This window comes from Camelus ferus, chromosome 13 (assembly GCF_009834535.1).
Source record: "Camelus ferus isolate YT-003-E chromosome 13, BCGSAC_Cfer_1.0, whole genome shotgun sequence".
NCBI classification, from domain to species: domain Eukaryota; kingdom Metazoa; phylum Chordata; class Mammalia; order Artiodactyla; family Camelidae; genus Camelus; species Camelus ferus.
Genome location: NC_045708.1, coordinates 12,357,965 through 12,373,381, shown reverse-complemented (window position 1 = coordinate 12,373,381; position 15,417 = coordinate 12,357,965). Strand labels below are relative to the sequence as shown.

General features: G+C 52.0%; 1 protein-coding gene across 2 annotated transcripts in view; it reads right to left on the bottom strand.

Annotated features, from left to right (window-relative positions):
* Positions 1-1,067: 1,067 nt before the first annotated feature.
* The window catches only part of IGSF21 (immunoglobin superfamily member 21), a 234,752-nt gene continuing 220,402 nt past the window's right edge, over positions 1,068-15,417 (bottom strand). For both annotated transcript variants that reach the window (XM_032495300.1, XM_032495301.1), the window contains exons 5-10: positions 14,512-14,627; positions 11,368-11,842; positions 2,994-3,079; positions 2,405-2,597; positions 1,987-2,025; positions 1,068-1,298 (exon numbers count right to left, since the gene is read on the bottom strand). In XM_032495300.1, the coding sequence (XP_032351191.1) occupies positions 1,225-1,298; positions 1,987-2,025; positions 2,405-2,597; positions 2,994-3,079; positions 11,368-11,842; positions 14,512-14,627 (983 nt within the window). In that variant the 3' untranslated portion in view covers positions 1,068-1,224. The remainder of the gene's footprint in view (positions 1,299-1,986; positions 2,026-2,404; positions 2,598-2,993; positions 3,080-11,367; positions 11,843-14,511; positions 14,628-15,417) is intronic.

The following is a 15,417-nucleotide window of genomic DNA, read 5'->3' as shown; positions in this document are numbered from 1 at the left end:
CCTGTCCTATCAAGATTAACATGCTCTTCCATTGGATCTCCTTGGTGACTCTCGAGTCTTGGCCACAGCTCAGAGAGGCCAACCCCACCCCTCTCCAGGGACTCTCAGTCCTTCCCTCCAATAGCTGAGTGGCATGGAGAATCTTCTAGTAGTTAAATAGAAAGTTTCTGGAACCTCTACCACTGACTTACATGTGGCTTTTGTTTTAAATTGAAGTATATATAGTCAGCTGTGCTCTCTCTCCTCCTCTTCAGAGACGGCCCACATTCTGTCTATGGAATGTGTACCTACTTTTAATCTGAGCACCCAACCCCGACATCTCGTGGCCTTTCTCTTGCATTTCAGTGTATCTCTCTGAATATATCTACCTTTACTCAAAAAAAAAAAAAGTCTAAACTGAAGTATAGTCGACTTATAGTGTCGTGTTCCTTTTTGGTGTACGGCATAGTGATTCATTACATGTGACCTTGACTGATGTTGGCCTTGGCCATGTGACTTGCTTTGGCTAAAGGAGTGTTTATGGACCAGATAGGGAGGTGCCTTAACGGTGCCTGCATGGTTTGGATTTTTTCCTGGAGCTTTGATTATCCATTGTAAGAGGATTGAATGTCAGGTAGCCACTGCTCCTTTAGCCTGGGCTCCAGAACAAACTCCCAGGAAGAGACCAGAGCCCAATCCACAGCCCAGAGTCCAGCCCAGTCAGCCTGAAGCAGAGCTGCCCAATTGAGCCCAGACTAGGTCAGCTAAACCCCTTCATCTTGACCATGAACATAATTATAAATGCTTGTTGTTGCATGCCACTGAGATTTGAGTTGGCTTGTTATGCAGCATTATTGTGGCAAGAGCTGACTGTTATGTTTGGCCCTAAGGAAACATGGATTTCCTGAGTAGAGGCCTACCCCTGGATTTGGGTGAGACAAGGAGCTGCACTTCCATCCCTCATCCAGGGAAGAGGATGCCCTGCATGTTCCTCATGACTCCCTTCAGGGCCTGTCCCAAGACTGCATGCCTGGGGGTTCCAGTTGCTGCCATAGAACACAGGAAGGATACAAAGCCCCAGACCAAGGTGGGGAAAATTGTTCTGTTTTAATTAAACTGACCGAAGAAGCCAAGACACGGACAGAAAGAGACTAAGAACAAGACTGGAAATAGTTTAGAAAAGAAATGAAAACCGATGGCAGAGATGTCAGTGCCGGATGGAGTTGGGGGAGTGGGGCCGGGCCTTCACGTCAGCTCCAGGACCACTGTCAGGGTGAGCACCAAGGTGAGCCAGACGCCAGCAGGGCCAGACGTGGAACCTGCATGGGAAGCAGTGTCAGGGCTTGTGACCCATCCGCCCTGCTTTCTGACCGGCACGGAGGGGCGTGGCGCCTGGGGGCAGAACCTCGGAGGCCCCGGGGAAGAGTCCGGGCTGCAGTGTTAGGAAGCGCTGGGTTCAAATCCCAGCTCTGCCATCTGTCCCACCTAACTGTGCTTGATCCCTTCCATGTCCCAGGCCGGCTGGGAGGTCAGGCTCCCTGGGGGCCATCCAGACCCTCCAACAGGGACTCAGGGTCGGGGTCCTCCACTGTGAATGGTGAGACTGGCTTAGCGTGGGAGGGAGGACTGGCAGGCCTGGGAGTAGTGTCTGTGCCGCATGGGGTGGTGCTCAGGTCAGGGGCAGCCCACGGAGGGCAGGATAAAGGGCCCCAGCATCCTATGAAGTAGTCAAGGGCCCCGGAACACAACCCCACGGTCGATGCTGGACACACCCTCTCGGGGCCATGGCAGCTGAGCTCTCTGAGAGTCTAGAAATCCTTGCCAGCTGCCTTGGGGTGCTGAGTCCCCCCTAAACTGCTTCTGTGTCCACTCCTGACCTGTGACGCAGACGTTCCCCAGCTAAAGGACAATCACCAGCCTGAAGTGTGAGGGAGGGGCAGGGGTGTGCCAAGGGGCCATTCGGAGGACTCAAACTTTGAAGCTAGAAGCTCCTGAGTGGAGGCTTACCATTGGAGTCCTCCGTTCCTCTTGGAATATTTGGGTTTTCTGTTGGGAAGAACAGAAAGAGAACTAGAGCACGTGGAATCGGCCAAGGAGCCCCCTCACCCAGCGCCTGTGGTGACAACATGTGCACCCTCCCAGGGCAGCCACACAACCTCTGTGGGCTGGACAGTATCAGCCCCACTCCACAGATGGAGAAACTGAGGGAGGTTAAGCAGTTTGCCCCAAGCGCTAACCGGTGGATCTAGGATTTGAATCCAGGGCTCTCTAGCTCCAAAGCCGTTATAATTTTAATCCCTGTGGGACACCCTCTCAGGGCAAATCTGGGGGACTCGGGCCCTTGCTGCCCCCTTCTCCTTGAGGCAGCTCCAGCCGGGGCCTGCTCCCGGAGAGTCCTCCCAATCCCCAGCCGGGCGCAGCGTACCGAACACGATGAGCCGGGTGTGCGTGTCGGTGGAGCCCAGCGGGTTCTGGGCCATGCAGCGGTACATGGAGCCGTTGAGTTCAGCGGGAACCCGCTCCAGGACCAGCTCCTTCCCATCAAACTCAGCGCTGCCGTCCAGGAGGCGGCTCCCCACTCGCGTCCATGTGAACATGGGCTCCGGGAAGACTTCGTTCTGCAGGCCGGAGCAGGGGAGAATCGGGTCATGGGAGGAACCGTTCCGCCAGAGCAGGAAGGGGCCAGAAACGATCGGGCAACACATTTTTCATAATGGGTCAGGTGTGGCTGCCCGGAACCCCAGGATGGAAAGGATGCTAGGGCTGGAAGGAACGTCAGATCCACATGCTGTGTCTGCTCTGAGTTCTAGGTAGGTCAGTAAAGCCACGTGTGGACCTCGTGCCATTCCCCGTGGAAGTGGATTCTGCCATTACACGAATTAGGAGACTGAGGCCGGCTGGCTCTGCTGGAGGTCAAGGCGAGGACCTCAGAGCAGGTAGCCAGGGATGCTGATGCCCCACTGGTCCCCTGACCACCTGCTACCACCCTCGCAGATGCTCAGAGACAGGCTGACCTGAAATCCATGGACCAGAATCCTCACTGTGTCCCCGACCCGGGCTCTGCTGGGTGTCATCATGATTTTGGGTCCTTTGGGGGCAACTGTAGGGAGAGGAAGGCCAGGTCAGAGAGGTGTGCATTTACACGGGAGCTGGGGGTAAGCGAACCCCAGCCTAGGCCCGCACAGCTGGCTACAAATCCCATTAGTAGGAAAGCCAGGGTGGCGCCTGGAACCAGCAAGTGGAGAACAGGGAGGGGAGCTGAAGGCGGGCAGAGGAGACCTTAGGAAGCCCTCAGTGCTGAGAGACTGTGTTCTGGACCCAGGGAGGGTGTGAAGACCCCAGGAGTGTGAGCCGGCCTCTATTCACAGCCCTGAAGTCCTTCAGTTTGCTAAAAGATAATTTTCAGAAAAAGGTACAGTCATGACTTTCATATAGAAATAAAAATGGGTGAAAAAAAAAAATCCCAGACACAGAAATGGGGAAATGGAAGAGAAAGTTCCAGTCCATTTCCAGGACCCTCTTTTATTCACTCATGCCGGCATTCACTCACACACATTTCCCAAGCCCTGCCTGGGACCTGGACGTCTATCGGTGCACAGCACACAGTCCCTGCCCTTGTGGGGTTCACTCTCAGCGGGAACAAAAGACAGGCATGAGCTGGTGTGACAAGGGGTCAGATCAGAGAAGCCCAGGGGACGGTGGAGTCAGGGACACCCAGAGGAGGTGCTGTCCAGGTAACAACCCAGCTGCTAATGGGAAAAAGTCTGCTCCAGCAGCTGCTACAGCTCAAAGCACCCAAATCCCACCCGCACTAAACTCCTACGGGGTGGGGTTCTACCAATCCCCACTGTACAGCTGAGTTAATTGTGGCCCAGAGAGGGGAAGTAACTTGCCAAAGGTCACACAGTGAAGAAGAACTTGGACCAAATTTCTGATCTCATCACTCCTGCTCTGGTGTTCCTTCTACCAGGTTAATCTGCCCAGTGGGGTTTTCTGGAATCTCTGGGTTGAAGGTGGGTGGAGGGTGGCCACAGGTGGGTGAACCATCTCCTTCCTTGGGCCTCGCCTGTGCCTCCCTGCCTCTCTTCCTCACCTCCTTGTACCACTTCTTTTAAGCCCTTTAACGTCTCTGAGCTTGGGAGACAAGATGCCCAAGGGCGATGCCCTCCTGTGAACGAGAGGATATCAGGGATGAAGGATCCCTGCTGGGACCACTCAGTCATCCTCTCGGGTTTCAGATTGGGAAACCGAGGTCCAGGGGTAACGAAGAGGCTTATCCAAGGTCACCCACAGAGCCGGTTTCTCCTGTAGCTGACTTTTGGGTGGGGGTTCTTTTTGCTAGTTCATTCATTCATTCATTCATTCAACAAGTAATTATTGAGCCAACCATGTGACAGCCTTTGGGACAGGGCTGGGGACATGGTGGTGATGGAGACACATGCCTGCAAACATGAGCTTACACCCTAGTTAGGGAGACATTTCTAGCTTTTCCAGACAAACAAGCACACGGAGAAGAGTCTATCAGAGAGATAAAGCACATGCAGAGAATCAGACCAGGGGTGAGACGGCGTCTGAGTGTCTCTTCCAAGGAGCTGGCGTTTCAGCCGAGATGAGGCTCACGAGGCGAGTTCCAGGCAGAGGGAACAGCCAGCGCATGGCGCTGAGTTGGAAGGTCAGGGGTAAAGGGGGTAGGGGTTGGGCCAGACCCTGTAGAGCTTCCCGGGCTGGGGAAGAAGGAAATGATGGGGTTTTGATGGGAGTGCCATGTTCACTCTCTGTAAACATCGTGCAGGGGTGGCTTCAGGAGAAAAGCTTGGTCCCAGGCCCTGGGGCTGACCTGGGATCCTCCCACCTGCCCCGACTTCTCCCCGGGCCTCTCTTTCCCACTCAGAACTCTCAGAGCAGAAACTGCAGCAGCTGGCAGATGTGGGGGATCCCCCGGGCACGGCCAACTTCATCCTCTGAGAATGAAACCAAAGGACTATTCATTAAACCACGAGCGAGACATCTGAAGCGCCACGTGCGGCAGAGGGAAGCATCCGTGGGAAGAGCCCAGCCGGCAGGAGGGGAGGGCATGGCGGCGGGGGCGGGAGTGGGGAGGGGGAGGGGAAGGAGGCGTCCGCCGCTGCTTCCTCCCACGTGAAGAATGAGCGCTGGCCCGGGAGGAGGAGCGCGAGCTCTAGTCTAGTCTAATCTGTGTGCCCCTGAACCAGTCATCGCACCTGGCTCTCCCCACGTGCAAAGTGGGAACAGCCATGGCAGCCCTCGCCCACCCTCCTCACTTGTTAGGAACACCAGGAGATGACATTTGTTCCTTGTGCACTGAGTGCCAGGCACTATGTTAAGTGCCTTATGTGTGATCTCATTTCAACTTCCAACCTCTTAAGATTGTCCCCGTAAGGAGATGAAGGTTTAGGGGAGTCAAGTAACTTTCTCGCCTTTTTAATTAACTCTCAAGTGCTGTGAAGGCCCCTTTGCAGGTGGGAAGCGCTTCATAGGAAGATCTGGTGCTGGGTTATTTTGTCTGCTCTTTTCGTCCTGCTGGGATGGCACCGTCCCACGGCAGCCAGCAGGGGGCGAGGAAGGGCATCCCTGTCTGGCAGAGGCATGAACGGGAGGACAAGGGCAGACAACTTTCCCTCCTAGGTCAGATTCCTCACTGCTCTGGTTTCTGTTTTGTTTGTTTGTTTGTTTTTGTTTGGGGGAGGTAATTAGGTTTATTTATTTACTCATTTATTATAATGGAGATACTGGGGATTGAACCTAGAACCTTGTGCACGCTAAGCACACACTCTACCACTGAGCTATACCCTCTCCCTGCCCTGGTTCCTAAAGTCCCCATCTACTCCCTTCAGGCCAATCTGGGCCCGAAAGGAGGGAACCAACATTTATCAGATGCCTAACATGCACTAGACCTCGTTCTAGGACTGTCACACCCACCCTGGTGCTTACAAGGCAGGTTGCCATGAAACCCACTTTGCAGGCATTAGATTGGCCCTCAGGAGGGCAGTGGCTTGCCTAAGGCCACACAGCAGAGAAGTGGCAGGAGCAGGACCTGATGGCACGTAGGTCTTCAGAGGGAAGTTTGGAACCGGGAGTGGAGGATGGGAGCGTTAGATGACTTCTTCCACTTGGGCAGCCAGATCTCTCCCCTGCTGCCCTGAGCTGCCATCACCCTCACACTTCCACCATCACAACTACACCCATTAGCAGCTCTTGGAAGTCAAGCCCTGGCTCCCTTTCTTGTTTCCAAAGCACATCACTGAAAGTATCTGAAGGAAGATTCTCAGCCCCTGGGACATCACTCCTCTCAACCCCTGGACATATGGAGAGAATGGGAGTCAGGAGACTCAGGACTGAGGGATAGTCTTCTACTCTTCGGTTGTGTGACTTGTTGGGTCTCAGTTTTCTCACCCGTAAATGGGGAGAATAGGTTGTTATCCTACTATTTGAGGAGTTGCTCTGAAAATGACAATGGGGGAGAGATATAAGATGAAAGTGTGAAACGTGGTGTCCATCTGCTCAGGGCAACATGAAAGATCCCGATTATGTAACTGCTCTCTGTCATCTCCTGAGCATTTCTGCAAGAACAGCCCTGTGAAATATCCTGGAAAAGCTCCTTTAGGCACCCCACGTCAGGAATTCTGGGTGTTCGCTGAGACAACCACTCACCTGCCTACCCACTCATCCACTCACTCATCCACTCACTTATCCATCTATCAGTCCATTCATTCACCCACCCATCCATCCATCCACCCATTTACCAATCCATCCATCCATCCGTCCGTCCATCCATCCATCCGTCCGTCCATCCATCCATCCATCCATCCATCCATCCATCCATCCATCCATGCATCCATCCACCCTTCCACCCATCCATGCTTCCCTCCATCCATCTGCCCGTGTATCCATCCATCCATCCATTTATCCATCCATCATTCATCCACCTACCCATAAGCCTACTATCCCATCCACCCACCCACCCATTCATTCATTCATCTGCTCTAACCATCTAGTTCTTTACTGTGCACCTAATCTGTGTCAGTCATTATGCTGGGGATACAATAATGAATAACAACAGTAGTTTATATTTACTGAGTACTTACTCTGGCACTATGCTAAGCTCTTTGTATGCACTGTGTTGTTTAATCTTCACATCAGCTCAGAAAAGTATTAATTGGTTGACTATTAAAGAAGTGTTTGTTAATTTATAGTTAGGGATTGCTCTGAGCCCTGTATCATGTGAACAAGGCAGATCAAGACCGTGCCCACATGTGACTTAAATTCTAGAGGAGGATCCAGGCAATAGGAAAATATTTAATATACTTGTAAGTGGAGCTACATGCAATGTCAGAATTCAAAGCAAGGTAAGGAGCTAATGGGTCCAGGAGGAAGAAGCTGAGATAGGACTCTCTGAGTAGGAGATTTGAGCAGAGACTTGAGTGAAGGAGGGCTTGAGACTATCTGGGATAAGATTATGCTAGGCAGAAAGGAAGGACAGTGCAAAGTCACAGAGGTGGGCCTGAGCTGGGTGTATTCAAGGAGGAGTAAGCCGAACCCCGTGGCTGGAGTAGATGGAGCAGAGCATGATGGATGAGCACCACGGAGATTTAATTTTAAACGTGATGGCAGTCTAGTGGGTTGTTTGGTTTTGTTCTGACTTTCACATATTTTTGAATCGTGACAAAACTCACATAAGGGAAATGCACTGTTCTTAAGAATACAGTTTGACAAATCTTAATAAAAGTGAACACCTGCATAACCAGTGTCTCCATCAAATTTTAGAATATTCCCTTCCTTTCGAAGGCACCCTGATGCCTCCTTCCAGTCAATTGCCACTCTCCATAGGTAAACACTGTTCTGATTTCTATCCCCAGAGGTTTGTTTTGTGTTCTAGGAGTTAATATAAATTGAATGCAGTGTGTACTCAGCTGGCTACTTTCACTCAGCACGATGTTTCTGAGCTTCGACCATGTTGTTGGTGTATTAGTAGTTCATTCACCTATACTGATGAGAAGTAATTCATTATATAAATATACCACAAATTTGTTCATCCAGTTTCCTAATTATGGATGTTTGGGTTTTTTACAGTTTTTGTTGTTGCTGTTGTTATGGATAAAGCAACACTGAACATTCATGTTCAAGTCTTTGTGGACATATGTTTTCATTTCTCTTGGGTAAGTACTTAGGAGTGAAATTGTTGGGTCATAGAGTAGGGAGGGGTATTTTTATCTTTGTAAGAAGCTGCCAGTTTTCAAAAGCAGTAGTACTATTTTGTACTCCCAGCACTGCACAAGGGTTCTGATTGTTCCACATCCTTGCCAACACTTGCTGTTGGCAGTCTTTTCCATTTTAGGTATTCTAGTGGTTATGAAATGCTATCCTGCTGAGGTTTTAGTCTTCAGTTCCCTAATGATGCTATACACATTTTTATACACTAATTGGCCATTTGTATATCCTCTCTTTTAAAAATTTGAGTTGCCTTGTCATTATTGATCTGTCATAGCTCTTTATATATTCTGGATTCAACTCCTTCATCATATATCTGTATTGAGAGAATTTTCTCTGTCTGTAGTGTGCTTTTTCATTTCACCCCATTTCATTTTCTTCAAAGTATTTTCAGAGCAGAAGATTTGAATGTTGATTAAGTCACCAATTTTCAATTTTGCATTTAGTGCTTTTTGTGACCTCTTTAAGAAATCTTTGCCTACCTCAATGTGGCAAAGATGTATTCTTGTGTTTTGCTCTGGAAGTTTTATGACACTAGGTTTAATATTTAGGTCTGTGATTCATCTCAGATGAATTCTTGTGTGTGTGCAAGGTAGGGGGTCAAGTTCACTTTTTCCTTAAGCCTATCCAGTAGTTCCAGGGCCATATGTTAAGAAGAGTTCTCTTTCCCCATTGAGTAGCCTAGGGACCTTTGTCCAAAATCATTTGATTCTCTATATGTGGGTCTATTTCTGGACTCTCTTTTGTTCCATTAATCTATTTGTCTACCATTGGAGGGTTTTGGATGTTGTGACTGGATTTATATTTTAGATCAACCAGGGTGGAGAACAGAAGTGGACACGAGGGAGCACAGAATCCAATCATCTGATCAGGGCTTTAAAGGTCAGGACCAAAAGGGTCGGGGCACGCCTCCCTGGCATGTATACCATGCCCTATTGCTTTTCTCCCCTTTCCCGCACTCAGACGTTCTTGTCTGGTCTCATCTTTCTCATTTTTGGTGGGGGTGGGGCAGGAAGCCATCCCATGGGAAGCTGAAGCTTGGGCAAGAGAGGCTGGGGGTGATCTTCATGGGCCAATCATCCCACTGAAGGACTGAGGCTGCTCTGTCGCTCAACTTGGAAGCAGACTGTACCCTGGGGACAGGGAGGTTCAAAAGCAGGAAGGAACTCTGGGAAGGATGGAGGGTCCAGAGAATGGGTCGGGCTGCCGAGGTGGGAGGGCTGAGAGAGGGGTCCAGGCAGGCTCTGGGTGGAGAAGGTCCCAGCACCTGGCACAGGACCTGGCTGTACAGGGTGCTTGTGGAATGTTTACAGAATGATGAGTAAATGGTGCTCAGGGAGCAGGCGCCATGACAATGGTGAGTGGCGGCTAAGGACAAGACACCACACCAGGACTTTTGAATCCTCCCTCACTTACCTCGGGCAACTTACTTAACCTCCCTGGGGCTTAATTGCCTCATCTGTGATATGGGATACTAAAAATGCCGGCTTCATTGAGTGACCATGAGGATTACCAACTGGGTGGTTGGGTTACCAATTGGGTTAATAAGAAAAAAAGCAACAGTCCACGGTATATAGTAGGTATTCAGTAAATGTTAGCCCTTACTATTATTTTCTCTGTGGGCAAGTGGCCTCTGAGAATCAAAGGGCTATTTTAATGGGTCTTTAGAGAACTCATCCCTTAGCCAACTGAGGGTGCCTGTTCCTGGGGCTGGTGAGTTCCATGGTCGGCACTGGGGGAAGTGGAGAGGGTTTTCAGCCAATAGGCCTGGCTGGAAATTTCAGATCTTCTAGTTTTAAGTTGGTGACTCAAGGAAAGGGACTCCACCAAACTGAGCCTTACTTTTGCTCATCTGTAAAGTGGGATTGCCTAGTAAACTCCTGCTTGTGTGGAATGAATGAGAGAATCCTTGCACATGTTGCTGACTCATGGGAGGTGTTACATGTACAGGACATCCTTCCTCTTGGTGTTTGGTGTCAAGTTGGTGCTGGGTTTTTGGTAGACTGGCTAAAAACAGAGACGCCCTTTGGACCTCCCTAACACAGGCTGTGGTCCCAACCCTCAGCGCTGTCAGTCGCTGTTATCTGTCCTTGGTCATGAGGCGCCTACGTTAGGGGCTGTGGATACTTCTGTGTAGACTGTCATCACTGCAGGAGACGCAAAGGACAAGCCCAGGGATGAACTGCTGGGTACTGCAGACTGAGGCCCAGGGCGTTGTGGCAGAGAGGACCAGTACAGGGTCAGGGTGTCCATCTCCCTGCTCTACACCCCTTCCCCTCCCAGTCAGCACAAACCCTGGCTCAAAGAGTCTCCTATTTCTGGTAGACAAGATTCCACACATCCCTGGTCCCTCCCTCTACTCAGCTGGGAGGAGATGTACAAGGGGGAACAAACCAGATCTTAAGGAAGTGCTCTGGAGACAAGCAGAGTTGGTGGTCTGTGGGAGAAGGAACCAGGTCCCAGCCGGGGATTGGATTCTCTGGCTGAGCTGGCCCTGAGCCTCCAGCTTCCTGGTTGTGCCCATGTCCCACATTCCCGCAGATGACAGGGTACTTTCCATTATACTTAAAAATGTAAGCCATAGCAGTACCCTCCACACCCTATATATTCCCCCCCCCCAACCCGGGAAAGCTCCCTTTAACCTTCAGGACTCCTGACCCTGATCCAGTGAGCTCCGACCTGCCATGGTCATGATCCTTACCTGGTAAGCTCACGGGCCTCTTATTCAATGGAGAAAACCTCCTGGTCACCTCCCATGTCCCCAGGGTTCCCTGGCCTTGCCCTGACCTGACCCAGCCACCCTCCCTTAAGAGTCCCAATTCTTACATGTTCTTCGCTCACCAAGCATACTTCCCTATGACTCGTGTTTTCAATCTTGAAAACCTCCTGTATTTCTGACACCGAACTAGCAAACTTCTATGACTTCGAATTCTTGATCCTGCTGGACCAAATTCCTGTGACCTCCCTATACCCTCCCACGTCCTCCAACTCAGCTCGGCAAATCTCCGTACTCCGACTCTGACCTCCGTGCCTGACCCTGACCCTGGCTCGCTCCATCTCCCGCCCGTCTCCACGGTGGCCAGCAGCCGGCCCTATTCCAAGGCTCCCCACCACCCTTCTCTGCAGGAGGCCTGCAGAGTGGCTTCCACCAAGCCTCACCCAGCGTGACCTCTGCCTGCATGGGCATCGACAGCGCTGGGTGCTTGACCTCACAGCTGAAGAGGGCCTCGTTGTCGATCTGCGGATTGAGCGTCCAGGTGAGAAGGGCGCGCACCTCCACGGTGCCATCACTGCCAGGGCTGTGGCTGTGGCGCAGGAAGTAGATGGGCTCGGAGCTGTGGACCCAGCGGGGGAACTCGCGGCTCACCACCGTCTCTGGGATGTTCTCGGTGGTTGGCTGGAGGAGGATGCTGGGATCCGGGGTCAGACCCCGGGAGGGGCGCTCTGTGTAGGGACGCCCACCACGGTTCTCAGCGTCCAGCAGGGACAGTGACCTCTGCATCTTGGTGTCGTCCAGGTCACGGTGCAGGAGGCTGCGGAAGGGCCTGCTGTCCTGGAGGGGGCCAGAGCTAGCAGCTGGCGGCTCTGACAGGGGCACGGCATCGATTGGTTCCCCATCTCGTTTGAAATAAACCTGAAATTGCAAGGAGGGTGTGGGAAAAGATTTTGTGCCAATGACCTGGACCTCCCAGTGGGCTCTCAGAGGAACTGGCCACAAGAGGCCAGTCCTTGAGAAGCCTCTTCCTGGTGGCCTTCCAGATGGACCCCTCTCTGACCCTTTCCCTCCAGCACCCCGAGCACTGTGAGTCAGCTCGCTTCAGCAGGTACACCTGAGCCAACCTCCATCATTTACAAGCCAGTGAGCCTCTTTGCCCCTCCGTTTCCTTACTTGTAAAGGGGAATAAGAACACCTACACCACGAGGCTTGGATGCTTAGAAACAGTGTGCAGAGAAAGGACCCTGGACACAGCCCTAGCAGCCACCTGGGCTCCCAGGGGCTGGTCCGTGCCCATCTGGGGAGAGCAGGCAGGTGAGAGGGGCACTGGAGATGCCAGAAGGAGGAGGAGGAGAGGAGCGCTGTGTGTGTACACATCTTAGATGTTTTGGAGCCAGAAGGCAGGAAGCAGGTGCATGTGTGGGAGGGAGCTAGGTGTGGGATGAGGCGAAAGCCAGTGTCTTCTCGCTTTCTCTGCTAATGGGGAATTCAAGTTTTGAGAGGCGGCATTTAATTTAATTTGCTGTCTTTTTATTTTGGTACATACGCCCAGAGGCCCGTGGGGTTTGGGTGTATTTTTTAATAAATCAGATAAATAAATCAATGGGAGACGGGGAGAGAGGAGGCCAGGAAGCATCTCTGGGGATGCTGGTGCCGGTGGGGAAAGGGAGACAGAGGATGTGGGGGAAGGCAGACAGGGTGGGGGGTGGGTGAATTAAATGCAGGATGTGCCGGATCTGTCAGAGTTTATAGCTCCAACGAAGAATCTCTTATGCACATAATAGCCTGCTTTGGGGTTTTCTTTTTCTTTCTTTTTTTTTTTTTGAAAAGTGCTTCAAAAGCAGGTTTGTAATTTATATCAAAGAATTCTTTCACGTTCTGACGTCCCAGGCAAACGTAAGGTGCCTGAAACGTGGGGAGATGAGGACCTTTTATATATATATGTGTGTATATATATACATATATATATGCCTTTTACATATAAGTTATTGGAATATTGTATTTCCTGTCTTAAGTGGCGGGAGCAGGCAGGCTGGGCAGCGGGGAGCTCTGTGGGGTGGGGGTCTTCCTGCAGCCTCAGAGCTGTGACTTTCTTTGTGCCCTCCAGAAAAGGAGTTTTTCTCGGGGGAAAAAGACCAGCTTGTCTGATTTTAGGGAGGTCAGAGCTGCTTATGGGCTCCAAAGGGAAAATCTGGGGACCATGTTCTGCTCTCAGCCATCGCTGCCCTTGAAGCTGCTTTGTGGTCTGTCTCCTCGGAACTGTGAGGTGGAGGTGGAGGGAAGGAGCCCCATCGAAGGCCTGCCTCTGCACCCCTGGTGCTGCCCACCTGCGCTCTGCTTGCCTGCTTCGTGCTGTCTTGGCTCTGCTTAGCCCTGTCCTGGGTGGCTAGGTCTCCCGAGGCCTAGATCCTGGGGTGAGGCTGGCCCAGGTCCCAAGGTCACCCCACTGGACCGTGTCTGTGAGACCGTCAGGGTCTGGAAGAGGAGAGCCCTTGCCCCTCCACCTTGAACTCTAATCCCCCCTACCCATGGCTCCAGCTCCACTGCTCACTAATCCTAGTGATGTATGAAACTCACAGAGACCAGACTCACAGTCTCATACAAGGTCAAATTGGAAGGGGCTTTCAGAGCACGTAGCCCATAGGTTCTCAATATTGGTTCAGAGAACCCTAAGGGTTCCAAGCGGTGCCTCAGGGATCAGTTAGGGCAACGTGCCCTTCCTTCCCTTTTAAATGTTTTACACCTGGGGCTTCTGTGTATCTCATTTAGACCAAACAGGTCCTGCTGCTTCACAGAAAGTGGAAAAACAGTAATATTGTCCATGCCGCAAAGCTCTTTATTGAACCTGAGAAGCAGAGGGGAGATGGTCCTGCTCAAGGTCATTCAGCACGTGTGACATTAGGGGTTAGAATCCAGCTCTCCATATGTTCTCACATCCTACCCCCGCCCCTTGAAGCAGCCATGACAATGACTCATGAGCTGGACATAACAGATCTCAGAGCTTAAATGTTTGAGGTTAAGGTTAAGGGTGGGTCTAATAAGGAGTTGGCCAAAAGAGGTATGGTCCCTCTTCCCTCTCTCCCATCCTTTTTCCCTTCCTTCCTTCCTTCCTCCCTCCCTCCCTTCTTTCTCTCCTTCCTTCCTTCCAGTGGAAGGAAGTGGAATGAGAGCTGGAAGACGTGACCTTGAGTCCCAGGTCTGTCAAAAACCGAGTGGGTGACTCTCCACGACCCTTCCCTTCCCAGGCCTCGTTGGTCTCCAGTCTGTTCCATAACTGGGATAGAAGTGTGCTCGATGCAGGGTCCCCTTGAAGCCCACCCGCCTGTGCAGTTGTAGGACTCCAGGGTCCAGGAGAAGTGGGAGTTCTCAGCACTGGGGGACTGGGAGCAAGAGACCCAGGCATGCGTGAGCAGGTCAGATGAGTGGACGTGGTCAGACCACGGCAGATGGGGCAGAGTTCACTTATGCAGACCGTGCCTCTTGCCTTCACTCTGCAGAGTGAGCACCACAGTGACATGGGCAGCTGGCCAAGCCACAAAGGAGGGTGGCCTGGCAGGGATGAGGAGGGACCACTCGGGGGCACTCACCATGGGTGCTGGTTTCCCTCCGGACACGATGCAGACCAGCGTGAAGTTCTGGGCTTGGTAGCGGCTGAAGGGGGCTGGTGTGTCAGCGGCCACCACTTCGATGGAGGTGGGAGGAGCTACCCAAAAGGGAAGCACAGGAAGACAAAGGCTTAACTGGAAGGTTCTGAAAAGAGTTCACTGATTACCTACCACGGGCCAGGTCCCATGCCAGGTGCTGAGGTGGGGGACAAATGTTGCATGCTTCCAGGAGTGGTCACTGGACAGTGAGAATGATGTCCCTGCTGGGCGTCCAGACAAGGGCTTTGCCTCTTGGGGCTTACAGCGCGGAGGGGAAGACGAACATGGGTTGAGAGATCGCATGGTTGACTGCGCTCAGTGCATTTGCTACAAGGAGGTGAGGCAGAGTGTAAAGGCACTTGTCCAAGCCTGAGGGAGTGACCCTGTGCTGTGACCTGAGGAAGCAACAGTAGGCAGAGGACAGGTGTGGCAGGTGGAGGGAACAGCATGTGCAAAGCCCTCATGACGGGCTGACTTAGGGCAGGGGGATGGGAAGTAGGCTGTTGCGGCGGGAGGGCAAAGAGAGGGGTACCCGGTGGGGCTGGGAAGATGTGCAGGGCACAGACGGGTGGCTGACAGTGGGTCCCCCCGTGTGCTGGGGCTCGTTCATACCAGCTCATGAGAACGATTATAACATATCTGGGAATTTTGTAAACCAGTTGTTAAACTGCTGCTAGCTTGGAACAGGCCACCGTGGGCGTCTTCACACCACCGAAATCAGCCGCCACTGCAAATCCGGGCTTATTCGTTTGTTTCCTTCCTCTGCCCCAGACCCCAGAGAGCAGCTTTACCAGCCCACCGCTGGCTGTGAGTTTTCCTTCTTTGTCCTGAGAGCAGTGGGGAGCCACT